Below are 20,281 nucleotides of genomic sequence, written 5' to 3' on the forward strand. Positions count from 1 at the left end.
GTTTCACGGTGTATCTTCCTTCTGCTCACTATTTTGGCACCTTTGAAAATGGGAGGGTTGTCGTATATCGACGTCTATCTTTCAAGTAGATCAATATTTGACAAAATTATAAGTTACACGTATGTTTGAATTTGAATCCTAACGTAAAGAATGTCTTCTCACAAATATTTATTTGTAATATATTTTATATTTTTATGAAAATACATATCTATTTATGATTGACTGACGTTTCTAAAAATGTTTATAATGTAAAAAAAGGTAAAAATAAAAATAGGAACGCGCCAGAGGAAGTCACATGATCACATGGGAAAGAGTCACATGATCCCTGTTTGCAGTATGGGGTTGCAAACAACTCCGCCGCCGCTGAAGCTCGGCTTTTTCTTTCTTTTTCTGCTCTTTCCCGTCGGAGAAGCACGGCCTTGGAGATTTGACAAGTTTTTGAAAGTGCAGGACCCCACGGGGAGAGGCGAGAGCGAAGATCAGTGGATCACACAGAAGCTTGATCACTTCAATGGTGCAGACGTACGAGTGTGGAAGCAAGTAAGTGTGTCCGGGTTCCGATGTGTTGACAAACACGGCATGGGATCGAGTCTGTTCATCCTGCAACAGGATTGTCGGTTTCGTTGTAAACACGCGTTTCCTTCGTCAGAGGTACTTTGTGAATGACGCTTTCGCCAAGCCGGGCGGCCCGGTGTTCCTCATGATCGGCGGGGAGGGTCCAGCCAACCCCGCCTGGATGCATACCGGCACCTGGCTGACCTACGCGGCCGATCTGGGAGCCCTTTGCTTCATGCTGGAGCACCGCTTCTACGGAAAGAGTCGCCCAACAGAGTAGGTTTTACTCTCCGTTGTCCACACTATCTGACCTGCTGAAAGTCCCATGACTTTGACTCATTTTTAAACGGAGATAATAGCCAGCTTTGACTCTAAGGCTGCTGGCCGATTTATAGTCTCTGACAAGATGTAATCCCACAGTAATGATACTGTTTTGTTTTTCTTCTGGCATATTGTTTTTTTTTTTTTTTCTACAGCCAGCAGGCCCCAAACCAGGGATCATTTATTTTGAATGGCAATGTGCAACACCTTTTTCTGCCTGTCATCATATCGAAAGTTTTTTTTTTTTTTCCCTTTTAAAGTTTCTCACTGTGCACATGTTATCCCTTTAAAGCACACAGAATAGACATGGGGTTGTCCTGTAAAAGGTCAGTCTGGTGCCTTTGGGTCAGCTTATCTTTGTTGTGATATCAGACAAATGTATTGTTTGAAGAAATCGCTAAAGTGATCCTTAAATGTAGGGGAACAGAATGCTTTTATTATTTGCAGTCTTAGTAGCAATTGATTTCAGAGAGTTATGTCTTGATATAAGAAAGAACGAAGTTAATCACATGCAGTTAATCACAACAATCTTTTCTATGAAAAAAAAGTTCAGAAAAGGATTTCTGACAATCTTGAAGCAATTGTAAACCCATAACTCTACGTTAAATGTGAAACACTGCGTTAGCAGCAGGACATTTTAATATGAAAGTTCAGTTTCTGTTGTCAGTGCCTATTGCAGTGTTGTTGTTTTACCACAAGATGGCAGTAACGCATGCAGGTGATAAAAGACGTGTTAAAAGCCTTATTTACTGTGAAACCATTTTGCCCCCAAGTTGGGCGTTACTTACACTAAATCATTATTCTTATGACAAGCATTATGATGATAAAAAAATAGATGATAAAATAATAAGTCCTGAAAGTCTTTGTGTCTCCTTTTCAGCCAAGCACAGTCCTAGATTATTCTTATTTTCCTGTGAATACAATGTTCTATTTTCCACCAATGTTTAAAAGATGAAGGGAAAAACAAGCTGAGTGTTTCTTCAACATGACTGGTTAGAAAAGTGGAATTCGAAGATACGACGTGCTAAGTTGCACATTGGGGGATGCCAGCCCCCCCCCGCCCTTGACCTGAAAACCCATCTCAGCCAGCCATCGATGCGGGAAGTTTCGATTCCGTAGCCGAAACGCATGTGGACGAGAGGGGCTTTCTGAAAGAGGAGCTTTCTGGAGAGGCGGGGAAACAGGGGGATCTTATACGATAGCATTCAACTTGGCTGCATCTGACTATGAAACCGGAGAGATCGGGAGAGTGGATATGTGAAAAGGGCAAAATACTGAATCAAACAAGTGTAAACAAATAAACATCTGAGAAGAAAAAAAATCCCCTTGGCAACAGAAGTATAAAAACAGCAACTTTAATAGCAGGATAAAGAGATCATCAAATCTGACCACATGAAGATTTTGGGATGATATAATCTCCACAGCAGCTGCAGACATTAAACAGTTTGTACCCACTGTAGGATACCACACACACACCAGGGTATATAATCAACCCTCTAAGAGCTACAAAGCGCTACAGGAGCAGATCTGGAGAACTTATGTAACATTAAGTGTGTGTTTTCATGAACATAGACGGAGGGTATACATAAAATAGGGCTCCACAATCAATATGATGATGCTTCCGAGCCAGAATGAAATTATGTCTTGACCCGCGGATGTGTTATTTTAGTTGAATGCCCGGTTCACCGTGTTAAAACGGCTGCATCTCATCTCCATCTAGTGACCTGAGCACAGCCAACCTGCGCTTCCTCAGCAGCCGGCAGGCCCTGGCCGACCTGGCTCACTTCCGCACCGCCATGGCAGAGGCCAGAGGACTGGGCAACCGGAAGTGGGTGGCGTTCGGCGGGTCGTACCCGGGCTCTCTGGCCGCCTGGTTCAGGCTCAAGTACCCTCATCTGGTCCACAGCTCTGTGGCCTCCAGTGCGCCTCTTCATGCCAAAGTCAACTTCCCTGGTAAGAGGCTATATTTCATTATCTCACAAATGCTTAATTGATTTAGATGAACACATTGACGACATAGGATGGGATGGGACAACATAGTCCCGTCCAAAAACATCAGTTGTTTCAGTAACAACAAGTCATGGATTAACAAGGTCATCAGAGGCCTTCTCAACAGGAAGAAGAGGGCCTTCATGGCTAAGAACCACTAGACCCTCAGTGCTGTCCAGGGGGAGCTTAGGAGGAAGCTGAGGGAGGCCAAACTCAAATATAAGAAGGTTGAGTCCAAGATGGAGCAGAAGAAAACAAAAGACGTTTGGAGGGAGGAGAGGAAGATGACAGGCTGGAGCCAAAAGGTGGACCTGAATTTTAGGTTTGACAACCTGGTGAGCTTGGACAGTGGATCTGGGCCCCCTCCCCCTCACCCTCTCACACCTCTGCTGAAGGCTCTGCTCCCTCCCCATCAACACTTTGCCCCCCCCCCCCCCCCCCCCACCAGCAGTTTCTAAGGACAGCCTCCCTCACCCCACCATCCCATGTCAGCAAACGTAGACACAACCACCGTACCTCCAGCCAGGCGCAGAGCAAAGCCAGTGGGCCGGACAACATCAGCCCCAGGGTTCTCAAGGTGTGTGTTGGGAAGCTTGCTGGAGTCTTCCAGCATCTCCTCAACCTCTCTCTGAGGTGCTGAAGGTGCTTGACCTCCAGAAGACCTCCTGCATTGTTCCAGTAACTAAGAAAGTATATCTGATTGCTCTCAATGACTACAGGTTGGTGGCACTAACGTCACATGTCATGGAGTCATTCGACAGGCTTGTACACCAGCGCCTGGAGGAATGGCTATTTGCTTTCCTGGTTTGCATACAGGCAGCACATGGGTGTGGAAGATGCAATTATTTTCCTCACACACAGGGCCCTACAATATGAGGGTGCAGGAAGCACTCCAAGAGTCACCTTCTTTGACTTCTCCGATACACCCTCTTATATCTGAGTACGCAACTTCGCCCTGACCTCACTGCCTGGATCCTGGACTACCTCACAGAACGACCGCACTTAGGGTGGATGGCTGTGTTTCCATGGCTGTGGCGTGCAGCACAGGAGTTCCCTAAGGTACTGTCCGGTCTCCATTCCTCTTCACTCTCTTCAACTCTGACATCCGGCACAACGCCAATTCCTGCCACCTCCAGAAGTTCTCAGATGACTCTTCCATCGTTGGATGCATCAACAGTAAGGAGAAGGACAGAGGTCCGATTGCGAGTTTTCTTGACTGGGGAAACCAGAACCACCTTCTGCACAACATCTCCAAGACCAAGGAGGTGGTTTTGGACTTTAAGAAGAACTTTAAGACTTTAAGTGGAGATAGTGGACTCCTACAAGTGACTTGGCTTCCACATTAACAACAAACTGGACTGGTTACACAGCACTGATGCACTCTACAGGAAGGGTCAGAGCGGGATGTTCTTCCTGAGGAGACTGAGGTTGTTTGGTGTCATTAGCGGGCTCCTCAAGACCTACCAGTCCATGGTAGCCAGCGCACTCTTCTTTGCTTCAGTGTGCTGGTGGGGCGGTGCCAGGACTGGCGATATCAATAAGCTAACAAGGCTAGTTAGGAAAGTCTGCTCGGTGGTGGGGCTGAACTTGGACAATCTTCAATCGGTGGCAGCGGGGAGGGTGAAGGACAAACTGGGAGCTATCCTCGACAATCCTTCCCACCCCCTACATGACAACCTGTGGCCGTTGGGCAGCTCATTCAGCCAACGGTTCATCCCAGGTGCAGAACTGAACGCTTCAGATGCTCCTTTGTGCCCACAGCCATCAGACTGTACAACAGCAGTCTGGACAGCACACAACTCTGACCAGCCAGAGGCGTATCTGTGCTACCTCACTCACACATGTCAGGTCCTAATTCGCTTAACTATTTTTATCGTTGTTGTCATTTTGGTGATCTATTTTTATCTTTTTTGTTGTCATTCCATGCTGTCACTCATCCTGTTTATTTTTATCCTTGTTGTCATTCTTTGTTGTTGTTCTGTTATCTGTTCCTATCCTTAACATCTTTGTCTTTATAATGGTCTCCTCTGTTGTTATTGTTTCACTGCTGTGACAAATGAATTTAAAGAAAGTTTTACCTCAGCTTATCTTAATCACAAGCTTTGTGACTCACACCCAGCCCCAGATAGTGACGTCAATAACAGATCTTAAAAAAGTTCATCATCACACTTAGAAATGATCTCAAATGAATTAAAATTAGACAACAATGTTTTTTACAGAGCCAATAATGTAAATGATGTATGAGATATAAGACGTAGCAACAAGCAGGCAAGTGATGATGGTCTGTATATATTCATGACAAAGATGTATATTTTTCTAAATGCTGTTTTTTTATCCGTATATTGCCTCCGCCTCACTCCGTCTCCCCCTGGAACCCTGGGCCTGTCTCGTCCGACCTCCCCCTCCACTCGTGCTTGTTATCTTGGAAGTGAAAGCTCCGAACAGATCAAAGATGGGGAAGAGTTCAAACCTCCATCCGCGTCCGTGTTTTGTTTGGCCCGACGCTTTATTTTTCTCCGGAATGCTGCTGGCTGGAGTCGAGGTCAAAGTGCCTCTGAACACAGACATTGTTGATACACCCACATGCTTACACAATCTTGAAGACATACACGCACTTGAACTCCGCTCATGTTGACAAAAAGGGAAATATCAGAGAGTGAGTGTGGGGTTAGAATGCAAAGTGAAACTTTCCCTTAAGTTTTTATCACTCCCAAAACAATTCCAGTTAGTCTTCACTAGTATCAGTAAGAGGATGGCATCTACTTCAAGGGGGAGGGAAAGTCCTCCTCCGCTGATGAGAGCTCGCTGCTCCAAAGCCCATCGTTTCACCTCCAACTCCCTCATCAATGAAACACCTTCACGTGCCTTATTTGAGATCTGTCGTGATGCTTTTTTTCCAGAGTACCTGGAGGTCGTGGATCGTTCGCTGGCGTCCAGCGACCTAGACTGTCCTTCGCTGGTGAAGCAGGCCTCAGACGATCTGGTGGAACGCCTAAAGGACCCCGGGATGCTCGACAACATCACCAAGGATTTCAAGTACGGCGTCTCCCTCTCATTCATTCAAGACTTTAGGGGTGCACTGAAGAAAACGCCTTCTCGCCTCCTGTGATTGGCCACTCCAAGCGCCCTCACTCTCTGACCTCCTTGAGGTGGCAAGGGCACAAATCTTTCCAAAAAGAATGTTGATTTTACATCTGGTGTCAGTGATATTTCCTCCCAAGATTTCAAGAGTCAGTTTGAAGGGCGAGGGGGGGACTGAGATATGGGCAGGGTCTAACCCGTCAGACTGAAAATCTGCTTCTACACCCCCCCTGATACTCATTCATTCATTTATTCACCATACCACTTATCCTGCACTAAGGGTCACAGGGGGAGCTGAAACCTTTCCCAATCATTAACTCTCATTCACATGTCATATAGAGACATACAGCCGTTCATTCACGGGTCATTAAGAGACAAACAACCATTCACTCTCATTTGCACGTCTGAGCAATTGACCTTCTTTTGGACTGCGGGAGGAAACCGGAGAACCCAGAGAAAACCCTTGCAGACATGGGTGGAACTTAGAAATGTATGACCCCGTCCTGCAGTCGGAAACAAACCTGGGACCTTCTTGCTGTAAGGCAGAAGCGCTAGCCGGCGCGCCACCGTGCCGACCCGGCGCATTCACACTTGTTGACAATTTAGGGATTCCAATGAACCTCCTTCATGTTTTTGGAATGCTGGAGGAAACCCACGTGGGAGAAGATGGAGTCTCCACATAGAAAGGCCCCCCAGGGACCTTTTCGCTGTGAGGCGGAAGCACTAACCACACCACTTCTGTGACCCCTCCCGAAATTCTGCTTTGTGCAATCGCTAATACGCCTACGTGGCTGTTGTTCGATAGCGCATGCGTGATGCGCTCACTTCCCGTACCACTTATCCTGCACTCAAGGTCGCAGGGAGGCTGAAGCCCATCCCAACCATTCCTTCTCATTCACATTTTATATGGAGACATACAAGTACTCACACTCTCTCATTCCACCCTTTTTTGGAGCATACAAGTATTGACACATCACAGAGACACAGCCATTTTAGCCCTCATTGTCATGTCATATTAAGACATACAGTCATTCACCCTCTCATTCAAATGTCATATAGAGATGCACAAGCATTCATCCCCTCATTCACACTTGTGCACAATTTAGGGTCTCCAATGAACCTCCTGCATGTTTTTGGATGTGGGAGAACATGGAGACTTTATACAGAAAGGTCCCCTATCAGAATCATAGTAGGGACCTTCTCGGCGTGAGGCGGAAGCGCCAATCGCACCACCGCAGTGGATTCTACTTTGTGCAATCGCCGCTACACCTATTTGGCTGTTAGTACACGCGTGATGCGTTTACTCTCGGTGCCGCTTCGCCTGCACTCGGGGTCGTGGTGGAGCTGGAGCCGATCCCGGCTGTCATCCAGCCAGGTTCAATATCAGCATTTATACGGCATACGCTTTCAAAGAGCTTTACACTAGATTAGCAGTCACCCGTGCACGCAGCAGTGACGGCGGAGTTGCCACGCGTGGCGCCGACCAGACCGTCGTCAACAACTCAGGGTTCAGTGTCTTGCCCGAGGACACTTCGGCATGCAGACAGGAGGGGAATCGAACCGCCTGCTGCCTCCCAGGCCACAGCTTGACCGACGGAGTTAATTCTGGAACCCCGAGCATCTTTTTATTTAATTCCCACTTCCTGTGTATCGTACGTGCAGACATGTTCTCATCTGGACACACACACACACAGAGGTCAAAAAGAATGCTTGGGTGACTCGTGTGTCTTCCACAGACCACAGGGCGTCGTGCAACGCCGGCACGTGCGTCACCGTTATAATCACGATCCTTTCAAGGCGGCAACGCCAGTGACCTGTTTCTAAAGTCGGAGCATTACCGGATTTATCCCTGGCGACTGTGTGAGCAATCCTCATTTTACCGCTTAAACCACAGACTCCCGTAAGTGTCTGTTCACAAACACTCACACACACACACACACACCCGCACATACTTTGAAGCAACACATCAAGAGGCCTTTGTCTTGTCGTGGCATCCGTGCTGGTAGATGGCCTCCGCTCGAACGCAGCTCGGTATTACTCCGCGTTTCTTCTCTATTTCTCTGGGCAAATCATCTGCGGGTTCTTTACTCACCACCTGCATTTTAATGCACTTATAGGGGTGAAACTTCAATTGGCACCTTCTTTTCATTTTAGATCTCACCATGTTTTCCTTTCTCTTCTATCCGTCCAGCCTGTGTTCGAAACTGCAGCTCCAGACCGAAATGGACTCAGCCTACTTTCTGGAAATGCTGGCTGGAAATTTCATGGATGTGGTCCAGTACAATCGAGATAACAGGGAGTTTGAGGTATGATGTCATCGCCACAAGCCAGAAGGCCACACACAACACATACCCGTATTGATTAGTCAGGAACGGACCGGAACTGATACCGGTTAGCATCAATTACTTTCAGTCCTGAGCATTTGACAAGTTAAAAATGGCCGCTTTTGTGACATCGGCATCATCAGAAGCACTGAGACATTTGAACGGCCAATATCTGTTTGGATTAGCTTAAGACGAAGCTGGGAAAAGATGTTAAACTGAGCAGTGTCGTATTTTATTTAAAAAATCAGCCAGGCTAAAGTAACAGTTTCGGAAAACTGTTGTTTTTGAGCGATGGAGGACTTCAAGGTTGATAGGTAACCAGATCAGACCACCAAGGCTGGACCTGTCATCCACCAAAGTGGCGATATTCATTCATTCATCCATCTGGCTTCAGTTGCCTGTCCGAGGTCTGAGTTGCAGATGCCTGAGGTACCTTCTCAGGCTTTTCTGGATGCTGGAGTAGCAGTGGCTCCGCTCTGAACTCCTCCTGGATGACTGAGCTCCTCACTTTGTCTCCGAGGTGTCTTCGGCTTCTTCTTCACTGCACCAATCTGCCTGTCAGTCTCCCGCTCTATTACTTCCCTCGAGAACCCCGAGACACTTGATGTCTCCAGGATCTCTGTCATGGCATTCTACACCCTTTGACGTCAGATTCGGAGGGACTGTTTTTCCATCCCGGCCTTGAGCTCATGGTTAGATGAAGCTAACAGAAGCACTTCAGGTGCAAAAAAGTAGAGACCCATTCCTGAAGCCACCAAAAAAGATATTAGCGGCCTCAGAACACCAATGCTCTGAACAGAATCTGTGACAAAGGGTAACCTTGACAGAATCCTCATAAAATAATGCCATGTCTTATTCTATATTTCTTTTTTTTTTTTTTCGAACAAATTATTTTTCTGGGCCCGAGGTGTTTGAGGGCCTTATCAACATGTCACTCCAGTCCTCAACGAACCACTGATGCAATGAATTGGATTTTGGTGAGAAGACAGGGGAGCCATTACATGCAAATTCGTCGAGAAAACAAGCCAACGTTTGTCTTCATTGGTGTGCAAGTGGCAAACGTTAGCCTGTCAAACCCAGAGTTTGCTCGAGAGGGGCTGGTTGGTGGTCTCACTTGCTGCTTCTTTGTTCACTTTCCACCCCAGATTGCCATGATACTTACTAGGATGGTCACTATATTAATTAATTATAATTTTTAATTAATTCAGGAAACAATTCTTGTTTGTAATGGTTTCCGAAATGATGGCGAAAATAAGCTTTTCTCATCATTTATTGAATTTGATTTTTAGGATCACCCCTCTCTCCTGCGCCCCATCTCATGCTTGCTAATTCTTCATTTGGAGTTTTAGATTCTTGTAATAGTCATCTCAATTTTGTTTTTTTAAAAGTTGAAGTGCCCTCTGGCGACACGGCGGCAAGCTGGCTAGCGCTTCCGCCTCACAACCTGGTTTGATTCTGATAGTGGGTGGTAGGGAGGGATCAGGTATTTTTAGGTTCCCCCCCATGTCTGCAAGGCTTTCCTCCCACAGTCCAAAAGAAGGTCAATTGCCCACACTTGTGAATGAATGGGTGAATGGTTGTATGTCTCTATATGACATGTGAATGACAGAGTGAATTTTTGTATTTCTCGATATGATGTGTGAATGAATGGGCGAATGGTTGTATGTGTCTATGTGCTGTGTGAAAGAGAGGGTGAATTGCTATGTGCGTCAATATGACATGTGAATGTGGGTGATTGTCTGTCTATATTAGGGGTGCCCACACGTTTTTGCCTTGTGAGTAACTTTTCAAATGATCATGTGAAAATGATCTACCTCCACTAAAAATGCTGAATATATATTTATTTGTATATCTACTGATATACTTAACACAATAAATGTTTGTGGATCTTGCATAACTGAATGAACCCTTATGGCACACTACTATGGAGTACTTTTTTGGTAAATACCTTATTCTGATGACTTTAAATGGAGTCAACATAGTTGAAGTTAACTGTGAGAAAAATGACTGCTGTCCTGACAGCTAGGATTTTAGTTCCTTCACCTCTCTCCTTCTCGGCTCACTTTTCTGAGGGAAGTCAGTGCTGTAGTTTTTATGAACAGTCTGAAAATGCCGCTCCACATTTCCCTTTTTCGGCATTGCAATGGCAGACCGACAGATGAGGCAAACGCACTTTGAAAATGACATAGTGAAAAAGAAAAGTCCACCTCTCATTCCGTATGGAAGTGATACGTTTTAGTCTTTTTACTTGGTCCAGCTCCCTCACTTGTTTTTATATCCATGAGTGTAGCGAACATAAATTGGAGGCTAACTCGCTAACTTGCTAGAACGCACCGTTATTTATATGTGCGCAGTGACGCCTCTGTAAGAATAGGTCAGATTGGACAGATCGACTGTCAGTCAAGTGACAAATTTCATAGTGAGGATGAAGGGGTTAAGGTCTGTGTTTTAATGCCATGCGACCTATCCACACCACCTTTGCAATCGACCGATAGATCGCGATCGACGTATTGGGCACATCTGGTCTATATGATGTATGAATGACAACGTGAATGGTTGCATATCTCTCGGACTGGCATCCGGTTTAGGTTATGAGTGAATGAATGTCAGAAACCACTAGTTTTAACATGCTCCTGGGCTTATAGTGCCACCCCTGGATGCAGAGCCTGGATATCACCATTTGTTGGACTGAAGTGGTTCACATGTGATGGTAGCTACATATTAGCATGCAAATGATGTTATGTTGACTTTCATTTCCATATGCTTAGGCAGGAGTGTGACTTTTTTTGTTTTGTTTTTTAATTAAGACAACAAAATGGCTTATCTATTAATGCTAAACAATCCTTCTCAAGAAAGTTGTTGTGCATCTTTGGTCTCACTTCCAAAATACGGTGCTTTCTCCTGTCTTACTACCTATTTATAACATCTGTTACCTTGCTTTTCCCCTCTCTGTGCCCATTTTTAACAGTCACCCCTCTTTTCTCCCCCTCTTTTTTTTTTCATCCCTTTCCCACTCTGTCCCCCCTCAGTGCCTCGAGGAGACGTGAGTCCGATTACCAATAAGCTGATGTGAAAAGTAACAAAAGACTCTTTGGTCTCCGCGGTTTCCTGTTGCCCCGAGCTAAACAGACGCTTATAAAAGATCCGAGAAGGAGCGGCGGGCCACAGAGTCCGCCGCGCTCGCAGGCAAACACAGCCAACAGCTGCCTCCCTGACACAAAGGTCCCGAGCAGACCCCAAGGTTTTAGATACCCAGGAGGAAAGTAGCTTCGGGCTCGGAGCACGAAGTAATTCGATCGGAAAGAGTCAGATCAGTAGCTTTACACTTGACGGGTTATCAATGGGGTGCTTTTATAGAATACACCAGGAAGTTCTGTGATGCTGCAGCTTGCAGAACGAGCACGAACAGTTCGCCTTATTTTATTTAGTTTTTATTCTCGTGCGATGCATAGAGGATAAAGGGTCATTTGCAAAGGGTCATTTATAGCTGAACGCTTTATTTTAGCACGAAAGAAAAAAAAGCCCTGGCCTCTGCCGACAGGAAATGTTCCGAGCGTACATCCCCTTCTCAGGTCGGTTCGAGCGCACCAGTCATACCGGGGTTGAAGGTACCGGACTGTGTATAAACTCCCACTCCTGGATGTGGCTCCCTTCAGTGGAATCCATCCATCATTAATGTTTGACAAAATCAAAATGAGCCGTGGGTGACTTCCCTACACACACACACATTTTAATGCCTCTTTGAAAATGTGCACAGCTCGGTCGAGGGGTGAATTGCATGCTGTTATCAGTGGTGGCTGAGGCAAAGCCAAATTCCACTCAAGAGGTGGTGAATGTCAACTGAGAGAAATGGCATCTTTACACATATTTCCTTCTTCTTTTTCATGCTGCACCGGGATGTGGACACCAGGGAGTGGTAGGGACCAACATCACCATCGACGTTCTGTGCGGCGTGATGGCTGACACGTCCCTGGGAGAGCCATACGCGCGCTACGCCGCCGTAGCCCTCCAAATGATGAAGACCTTCACCGTTAAGTGCCTAGATGCCAGCTTTAATAACAACCTCAGAGACATGACTAATACATCCTGGGATGGGCCAGCAGCTGGAGGAGGTGGGTCACACTGGGAAATGTTTTTTTTTCTTTGGTGTGTGTGTGTGCGTGTGTGCCTGCGTGCGTGCCTGCGTGCCTGCGTGCCTGCGTACGTGCATGTGTGTGTGTGTGTGTGTGTGTGTGTGTGTATGTAAATATGACATGGGCCATTTTGAAAACAAAACCTCTTGTCATGTCCCTGCTGTTACACAACATGTTGCGAAATGCATATTTCAGGGTCATTTCTGGTCTGGCCGTCAGGTGGGCATGTTTTGTTTTGTTTTTTTGTCCCGTCACAGGAGAAAATAACTTGCACTTAAATTTTCCACTACCCACTTACGAATGATAAAGGCGCTTTCCACCATAGCCAAGGCAGAGGGGGAGCAGAATATAAATTGAATCCCATGCAGTGTCATTTCTTGGTGCTTAAAAAGAACATTGGGGAAGGAAAGTTATTATTACCACTCGTAGCAGAATATTAAATATTTCCGATGCAGTGCTGCTGCCGCTGCCTGGATGTTAACTTTAGGTCACAAATCATTGCCTCACAGCAAGAGGGTCCCTGGTTCGATTCCGACAGACATCTCCCCCCTTGTATGTGTTGGTTTCCTCCCACAGTTTAAGATGAGTGGCCAAACTATGGCCCGCGGGCCACATCTGGCCCATTGGTCTTTTTAATACGGCCCGCCAAAGATTGGTTCAGAATTCATGCTTGATGTGAATGATTGGATCAATGAATTTGGGCGCTCAAACAGGAGACTATATCATTTTTGGAGCTACTTGTGAACACTTTTGAGAATTTTCCTGAGCTGAATGACACAGATTGGCTTTGTGATTTCGTCTTTACTGTGGACATACTGACACAGGGGAATGAACTGGACATGAAGCTACAAGGGAAAAACAGTACAGATTGTGCATGAAATGCAAGCAAACGTCAGAGCCTTCAAAATCAAGCTGGTTTTATTTTCAAAGCAAATGTCAGACGATATGTACTATTAACGAATGCGCTTTTTTTTTGGATGTGTATCATATCTTGTTCTGTCCCGGCCTATCTGTTAAATTTTAAAAGTCAGCGCGGCCCCTGAGCCAAAAAGTTTGCCCACCCCTGGTCTTAGATATGCAGGAGGCTCATTGCAGACCCTAAATTGCCCAGATGTGTGAATGAGTGCTTGAATGGTTGTATGTCTCGAAATGTGGCCCTGTGGCGAACTGCGCCTCTCGCTCAATGACAGCAGGGATAGGCTCCAGCACACACACCCTGACTACATGATAAGCCTTACAGATAATGTATGAATTGTTTTTATTGTACGGTCAGTATCATATAATAATGGTTCATTCGTCACTATTTACACGGAACTGTGAAAAAGTCATGGCCCTGGAGTGGATGAGCGGCAGCTCTGCATCACAGATTTAAAAAAAGAATTTCCGTATTGCACCGCAAAGCACAGTTGTTGCCCGAGGCAGCATTTTCAGCTCCCAGGTCGAGTGTGGTAAGTGCATTGGCCGGACAAGATTTCAACAGCAGGAAGTGATGTCTCGTTCTCAAAAAAAAAAAACAACCTCAGTGATGTGTAGACTCTGTGTCTTTTGGGTTTCACTTGCATCATTCCCTCGCTTACCAGGAGTCAAAAACAGGTACTTTTGGTCGTCGCTCAGCTCAGCCGCTCTTTTAATAACCTTGTTATCCGCGGCGCCTACCCGGCACACTGTCGCGCACCTCCTGTCCCACGCCTCGTGTGGAATGAATAGCACTAGATGAATGTAACCATCCCTGTCTCGGGGGGCTCAACATGTTGTTGACTCATCGATGCGACCGGCTCTCAGGGCTCAGGTAACGAACGTGGATCCTTTTTCGGAGCAGCCATCCCTCACGGCCGACCTGAGTCTTTTTGTTTTGTTGTTCCTTGGTGTTCCATTTCCAAAGCTATCGCCTCTGGCAGCACCAGCATGGCTCACACTAAACCAAGCTCGGCTAAAAGCCTGTAAGATTTTTTCCTGGCAGCCAATGAATCGGAGCCATCACCGTTCCAAAGCGGGACAGCGGCGCTCAAACTACCTCACCTGCGCCCATCACCTCTTTTCTGTCGGGGGCAGTTTGCTGAGCTGCTGGAGCATCTCCGGATTAAGATGAAGCACCAGCCCCTGTTTGATTTACACATTGTTTTCCCACACAATCGAATCTGGTTGTTTAAGTGACTCAGTCTGAAATTTCTAGCCAAGATTCTGATTTCCAGCTTGAATTCCGTTCCAGGAACTGCCCTCCTTCTCCTCCTCCTCCGGGGGAACCTTTTAGTTTTGCATTCCTCCAAGCTGTTTGGTTGTCGGTAAGCACCGGCGTCACACAAATGTCTGCAACGTGCACATTAAGCATGGAACTTAAAAACAAACCGCTGAAGAAGAAGAAGAGAAGAAGAGGAAGATGACATGGACAACATGGAGGTGGAAACTGCCGCAGTGTTCATTTTCTTTATGGTGGGAAGAATAACTATGGACTATTAGATGGCTTAAGTGTTTTTATCTTCTCCCAGCACTGCTACGCCGTGTTAAGAACCCAGCCGTTAGCTATCTCTGGACTTTTATAGTCGAAAAGTTGATGTACACCGGAAACCCCTCTGTGGAGTAGCCGTCCAGAAGCACTTGGACCTCTTCGTCGGCCCATTTCTAGCTGGTTCTGTCCATCCCAGCTGACCAGGGACCATAATAGTTAAAAAATGGCACCCCATGGCCCTCAAGAAGAAACTGATAATGGCCGTGCCTTATGAGTTTCAGCGATCACCAAACACCTGCATCACATGAGTTCCTATGGAACTGTAAAAAGACTCTGCCTCAAAGTAGGTGCTAAAAGGCTTCTAGGAACCTTCTTAAAAGGTTCGAGGAACGACAAAAAGTTCCTACAGTGCAAGAGTGGTTGTTGTGCCCCACTCATTGAGCCAAAGATTAATAGCTGTCCAGAAATATATTGTTTGTGCGGTCTGCGCTTCTGAAACGAATATCAGATCGGCTCGTTTCTGGACAGACAGGGAAGCACGGTATTGCATCATGATGTGTGGTGGGACGACTCAACCCGGGCAGAGAGGAATACATCATGTTTTATTTATTTAATGTGCGACAGTCGTGCTCTGATATCCCTCATGTTTGCGCCCGATCTCGTTACTTTTATTTGACAACCTGAAACCACAGCTGGAAGGCAGCGTGACTAACTGCCAACATTACGCTGTCAGCTTGTATACACTCGGTCTAGACAATGGTCATGTTTTTCCCGTTTTGTCCTCTCCCTCTCTAAATATCCTAATTCTAAACTGGGGGTGCGGTGGCGCAGTGGTTAGCGCCTCCGCCTCACAGGAAGACAGGACATCTTTCCTCCAAATATGGGGAAACTGGTCAATTGGAGATCACAAATAGCTCAGATGTGTGAATGAGAGTGAATGGTTGCATGTCTCTATATGACAAGTGAATGAAAGTGTGAATTATGCATGTGTCAATATATGATGTGTAAGTGAGAGTGAATGGTTCTGTGTCTGTGTTAGATGTGAATGACAGTGAAAGCCTGCATGTCTATGACTTGTGAATGAGAGTGAATAGTTGCATATCTCTGTATGAGGTCGGAATGAAAGAGTGAATAACGTGCGCGTCTATTTGACGAGTGATTGCTTGCATGTCTCTGTATGTGTACCCCAACTCTCGCCCAGTGACAGCTGGGACGGGCTTCAGCACCCAAACAATCCTGAGTGCAGTATAGAAAATGAATGAATGAATAAACTGGAGGCAGTGCTATAAATCACCAACAAATGAATTGTATAAAAACAGATGTGTAGGGTTTCAGACTTTTTAATTCCTCTCCCTTCAGCCGTAGGGAATCTCAAAATCTTTGTACTTAAGACCTTAAGATGCTTTATAACCTTGACTTGCTACTTTGACACTTTATAGTTGTATTTGTATTAATTATTCTCCCCCCCTTTTTTTATACTGTTTATACAATTTCCTACTATTATTTATTATTGTTATGTTTTACTTGAAACTCTGGCACAACAATTTCCTTTGGGATAAATAAAGTTATTCTTATTTTAAAGCACAAAAGAAGTGCTTTTAGTGAATGCAACACATAAACCGAGCACACTTGTGTGTGTGTGTGTGTGTGTGTGTGTGTGTGTGTGTGTGTGTGTGTTGTTAGGGAGGCAGTGGTACTACCAGACCTGCACTGAATTTGGATTCTACCAGAGCACAGATTCACCCAACCAAGCTTTCTCTGGTTTCCCTCTGAAGTGAGTACATGGAACACTGAGCTCTTCTAATAAACCATGGCATTTCTGAATTCTTCCCCCTCAGACACGTCACTGCTTCCACACACACACACACACACACACTTTGACATCCTATCTCTTCTCATTCATCACTCTCAATCTCTCGCCCAGGTATCATACTGCACAGTGCACAGCATACTTCAACATCAGCGCGGAGGAGGTGGCGGACGCCGTGGTCCAGACAAATGAGTATTACGGTGGTTTCGATGTCCGCTCCAGCAGAATAGTATTTCCGAATGGGTCCATCGACCCCTGGCACGCACTGGGGGTCACCTGGGACATCACACCTGACCTGCCTGCTATTTTCACAGAAGGTGAGAAACAGTTTGCAGGGGTCTCCATCTTTGTGTTGCAATCTCCTGCAAATCAGAAATAGGTACATTCAAGGATGGAAGAATCAATAAATAAACTTCAAATAATAATTTTAACATTTTCTGTACCATCGCGTTGTCTATGTACAACCTGTGAATCATGGTGAATGGTTGTATGCCTATTTTGAACGTGTGAATGAGCAAGTGACTTAAATATTTCTCTATTATACGTGAATGTGGGTGAATGGTTGTATGTCTCTGTATGAAGTGTTAATGAATGAGTGAATGTCTTTTATTCTCTGTATGATTGAATGAGAGAGTGAATAGCTGTTTGTCTTTATATGATGTGTGCATGGTTGCATCACTATATTTACCCTTTGCGATCAACTGGCGTTCGGCCCGGGTTGAAACCCATGCCTCGTCCACTGACAGACAATCCCTCCCAACCCTGAGTCCAAGATAAGGGGTATAGATGATTAATGATTTAATTTATCAAGCGCTTTCCATCAAAGTTCTGGTCAAGTGAGAAAAGGAGGACACGAACGACACACATTCAGTGAATTAATTCTGTCTAATCTGTGATGAGGGACTCAATGAGCTTAGAAGCATCCGGTGAACCCACTGAATGGTTTTGGACTGATGGAGGATACCGGAGAAGAGAATTTGGAGGAAATACGCTTGCAGACGGGTAGAACATGGAGACTCCACAAAAAGGAATGAAACCAGGGACCTTCTTGCTGTTATCATATTCATTCGTCTTATCCTTTCCGTCCATCTCAATGACAATATTTTATTCTTAAGTAGTCACTCGTGATGCAGAAACTCATGAGTGAACGATGCAACCGTTTCCATTAAGTAGTGAAATATTGCAAAATACTGTAACTGCATTGCGTTTGAGGGAGTTGGTTGGTTATTTTGAAAGTGAATGTCACACCCTGTATGAGAAAACCTTTGGCAAATAAGGCCACACTGTGCGGCTATTTCACTCACAGTGAAAAGTGAAAGAACTCCCATTGCCTTATTCGTAACGGGGGGAGAGAAGATACTTTACATGCTGCAGTTAAAAAAAAAAACAGTTAAAATGAAATGTCTGATGAAAAAAACAAACGCTGTGATTCAGATGAGCCTCAGGACACAAACTAATCAAGATGTCGCTAACGGACACACTGAAGCTGACGTTTTAATTTTGACCGACTGAATGAACGAGGAGCTCAGACAGCGTGTCTGAGAGGAGAAGGACACCCTCGGTGCTCATTTCAAACGTTGCAACACCTGAATTGATTTCAACAATTTCATGGACATTACTCAGATTTGAAACGCGTTCGACGCGCGATGGGACGGGTGGCAAATGGCCTCCGCTTTCCCACTTTCAAAGCGCTTGACACTGGATCGCAGCTGCCACGCAACCTCAGGGTTCTGTGTCTTACCCAAAGGGCACTTCGGTACGTAGACAGCGGGAGTCGGGAATCGATCCGCCAACCTTCGGATTGGAAGGAAGGCTGCTTCAGGCTTCCTCTTATTTTTCCCACCTAAGAGCAAGTTACAGAAAATGCATGTATTTATCTATTTGACCCGAACTCAACCAAAACATTGTCAGGACCTGTTTCTAATTTCAGAAGTCAGTGAAGAAAAAGAAGATGAGAAAAAGGCTCAATTTCAGTCGCGTTTATTTGGTAATTCGCTGATCACGGTAAATCTAGACATCCAAAAAATCAAAATCCGTAGGTTGCCTCCATGTTTTGACCATTAAGCCCTTTTGAATGAGCCTATTTCCAAGTCTATAATTTGTTGAGTCACACGAGTCTAAGGTGTACAATGACTTACTTGTTCATTTTAAACTTTATTGGGCTGATTATTGTTCTTGTTACTCAACATCGCAGTTTTATTGTGTTGCTCTGCCACTGCCCATAATTTATATCATTTCTGTGCTTCAGGGACGGCCCACTGTGCCAATATGTACCCTGCACGCGCCGAGGACCTCATCGGGCTTACGCTCGCCCGCCAGAACATCTCGTCATTCCTCCATCGGTGGTTGGAGAAGTAACGTCCAGCTGAACCCAAATCAATGGCTTTGTGAAGCAACTTTTAATTTGATGCTTATTCTACTGCCAAAAATGATTTACGTCTCAAAAAAAAGGCACTTTACTTGAACAGAGCTCAGTGTTATGGTATTCCGAGTCAGTGAGGCAAGTAGGTGCCAATCGGTGGAAATGTTTTAATCCCCTCTTGCTATTTTCTGCTTTTTATGTGTTGTTCATATGTTTCATTGCAAGAATACATCAGAGCTTCTGCATCACCTGCATTGTTTTAGGCACAGAGAAAAAGGATTTTTTCTGATTTAATAATGGTTTCTCAGTGGGAGTGAATCCTGACAGGTATCTTCAGGGACACAGTACTTTGAGATAATCTTATTGACTTGAATTTTTTAGGAGGTGTGATGATTGTTTTGACTTTTTCCAATAAAAGAAAAACAAACAAATAAACCACGGTCCACGACATTCATTGCCGTCTGTACACAGGAGACTGAGTCAACTATTAACTCGTATTTTTCATATCACAAGTCCCATCTGCAACAGCATCATTTGCAAATGTTTTTTTGGTGCCGTGATCATGGATAAATCAAAGGTACCCCTGTTTGCCGTGTTGCAAAACTCTAAAAACTCATGTCAAAACAGGCAGCGAAGAAGGAAGAAGAAAACCTTTCAGTAGAGGCTTTTGTCCGGTGAACAACAGCTTCGGCTTCTTATGTTTGCATGGAAAATGTGTTGCACAAACCTGCACACAACTGGTTCTGTGTGGCACAAGTTTCGTCTTGCTTGCTGATAAGAAAGTGGCTAAAATGTGTTGGCTGCTCAACAGCCATCTCCAGTCGGACCCACAGACACCGTATCAGACGCTGCAGCGCGTTGCAACATTATCACCTTTAGTTTTGCATGTTATGATTTGAGTTTAATTTTGTGCCTGCAGCTGGTGCAGTCATTAAAACCCTGCATGACCCTGATGTCAACCCTTTCTCCTACATACTGTTTATTTTCACATCTCTGCATCCCAGCAGGGCATGCCAGACCCTTCAACCATTGCGTAATCGCAAACCTCACATGTGGATTCCCTGCTTTTGATTTGCTATTCAGAGGCATTGAGTGATTTACATGCTCAATATAACCCCATTTATAATGATATCGATCCTCTGCAAGCCTTTTCTCAAGTGTGTGTTGCAGTACACGAACTTTTGCGTTACCCGGCAAGCATCAGGTGGATTGCATTGATTGGTGCAAACAAAAATAAAAAGGAAAAAAATCGATTTGCTC

General features: G+C 45.3%; 1 protein-coding gene across 1 annotated transcript; it reads left to right on the forward strand.

The window, feature by feature from the left end:
- Window positions 1–311: 311 nt before the first annotated feature.
- On the forward strand, window positions 312–19,456 carry prss59 (serine protease 59, putative). Its single transcript, XM_086143521.1, has 9 exons — window positions 312–540; window positions 650–831; window positions 2,597–2,829; window positions 5,766–5,901; window positions 8,138–8,252; window positions 12,181–12,382; window positions 16,533–16,623; window positions 16,774–16,976; window positions 18,908–19,456. The coding sequence occupies exons 1-9, from the start codon at window positions 319–321 to the stop codon at window positions 19,015–19,017; spliced, it is 1,494 nt and encodes a 497-aa protein (XP_085999647.1). The 5' UTR covers window positions 312–318; the 3' UTR covers window positions 19,018–19,456.
- Window positions 19,457–20,281: the final 825 nt, after the last annotated feature.

The sequence above is a fragment of the Fistularia commersonii genome, chromosome 3 (assembly GCF_037954325.1).
Source record: "Fistularia commersonii isolate RoL2024-O1a breed Wild chromosome 3, RoL_Fcom_v1.0, whole genome shotgun sequence".
In the NCBI taxonomy this organism is placed as follows: domain Eukaryota; kingdom Metazoa; phylum Chordata; class Actinopteri; order Syngnathiformes; family Fistulariidae; genus Fistularia; species Fistularia commersonii.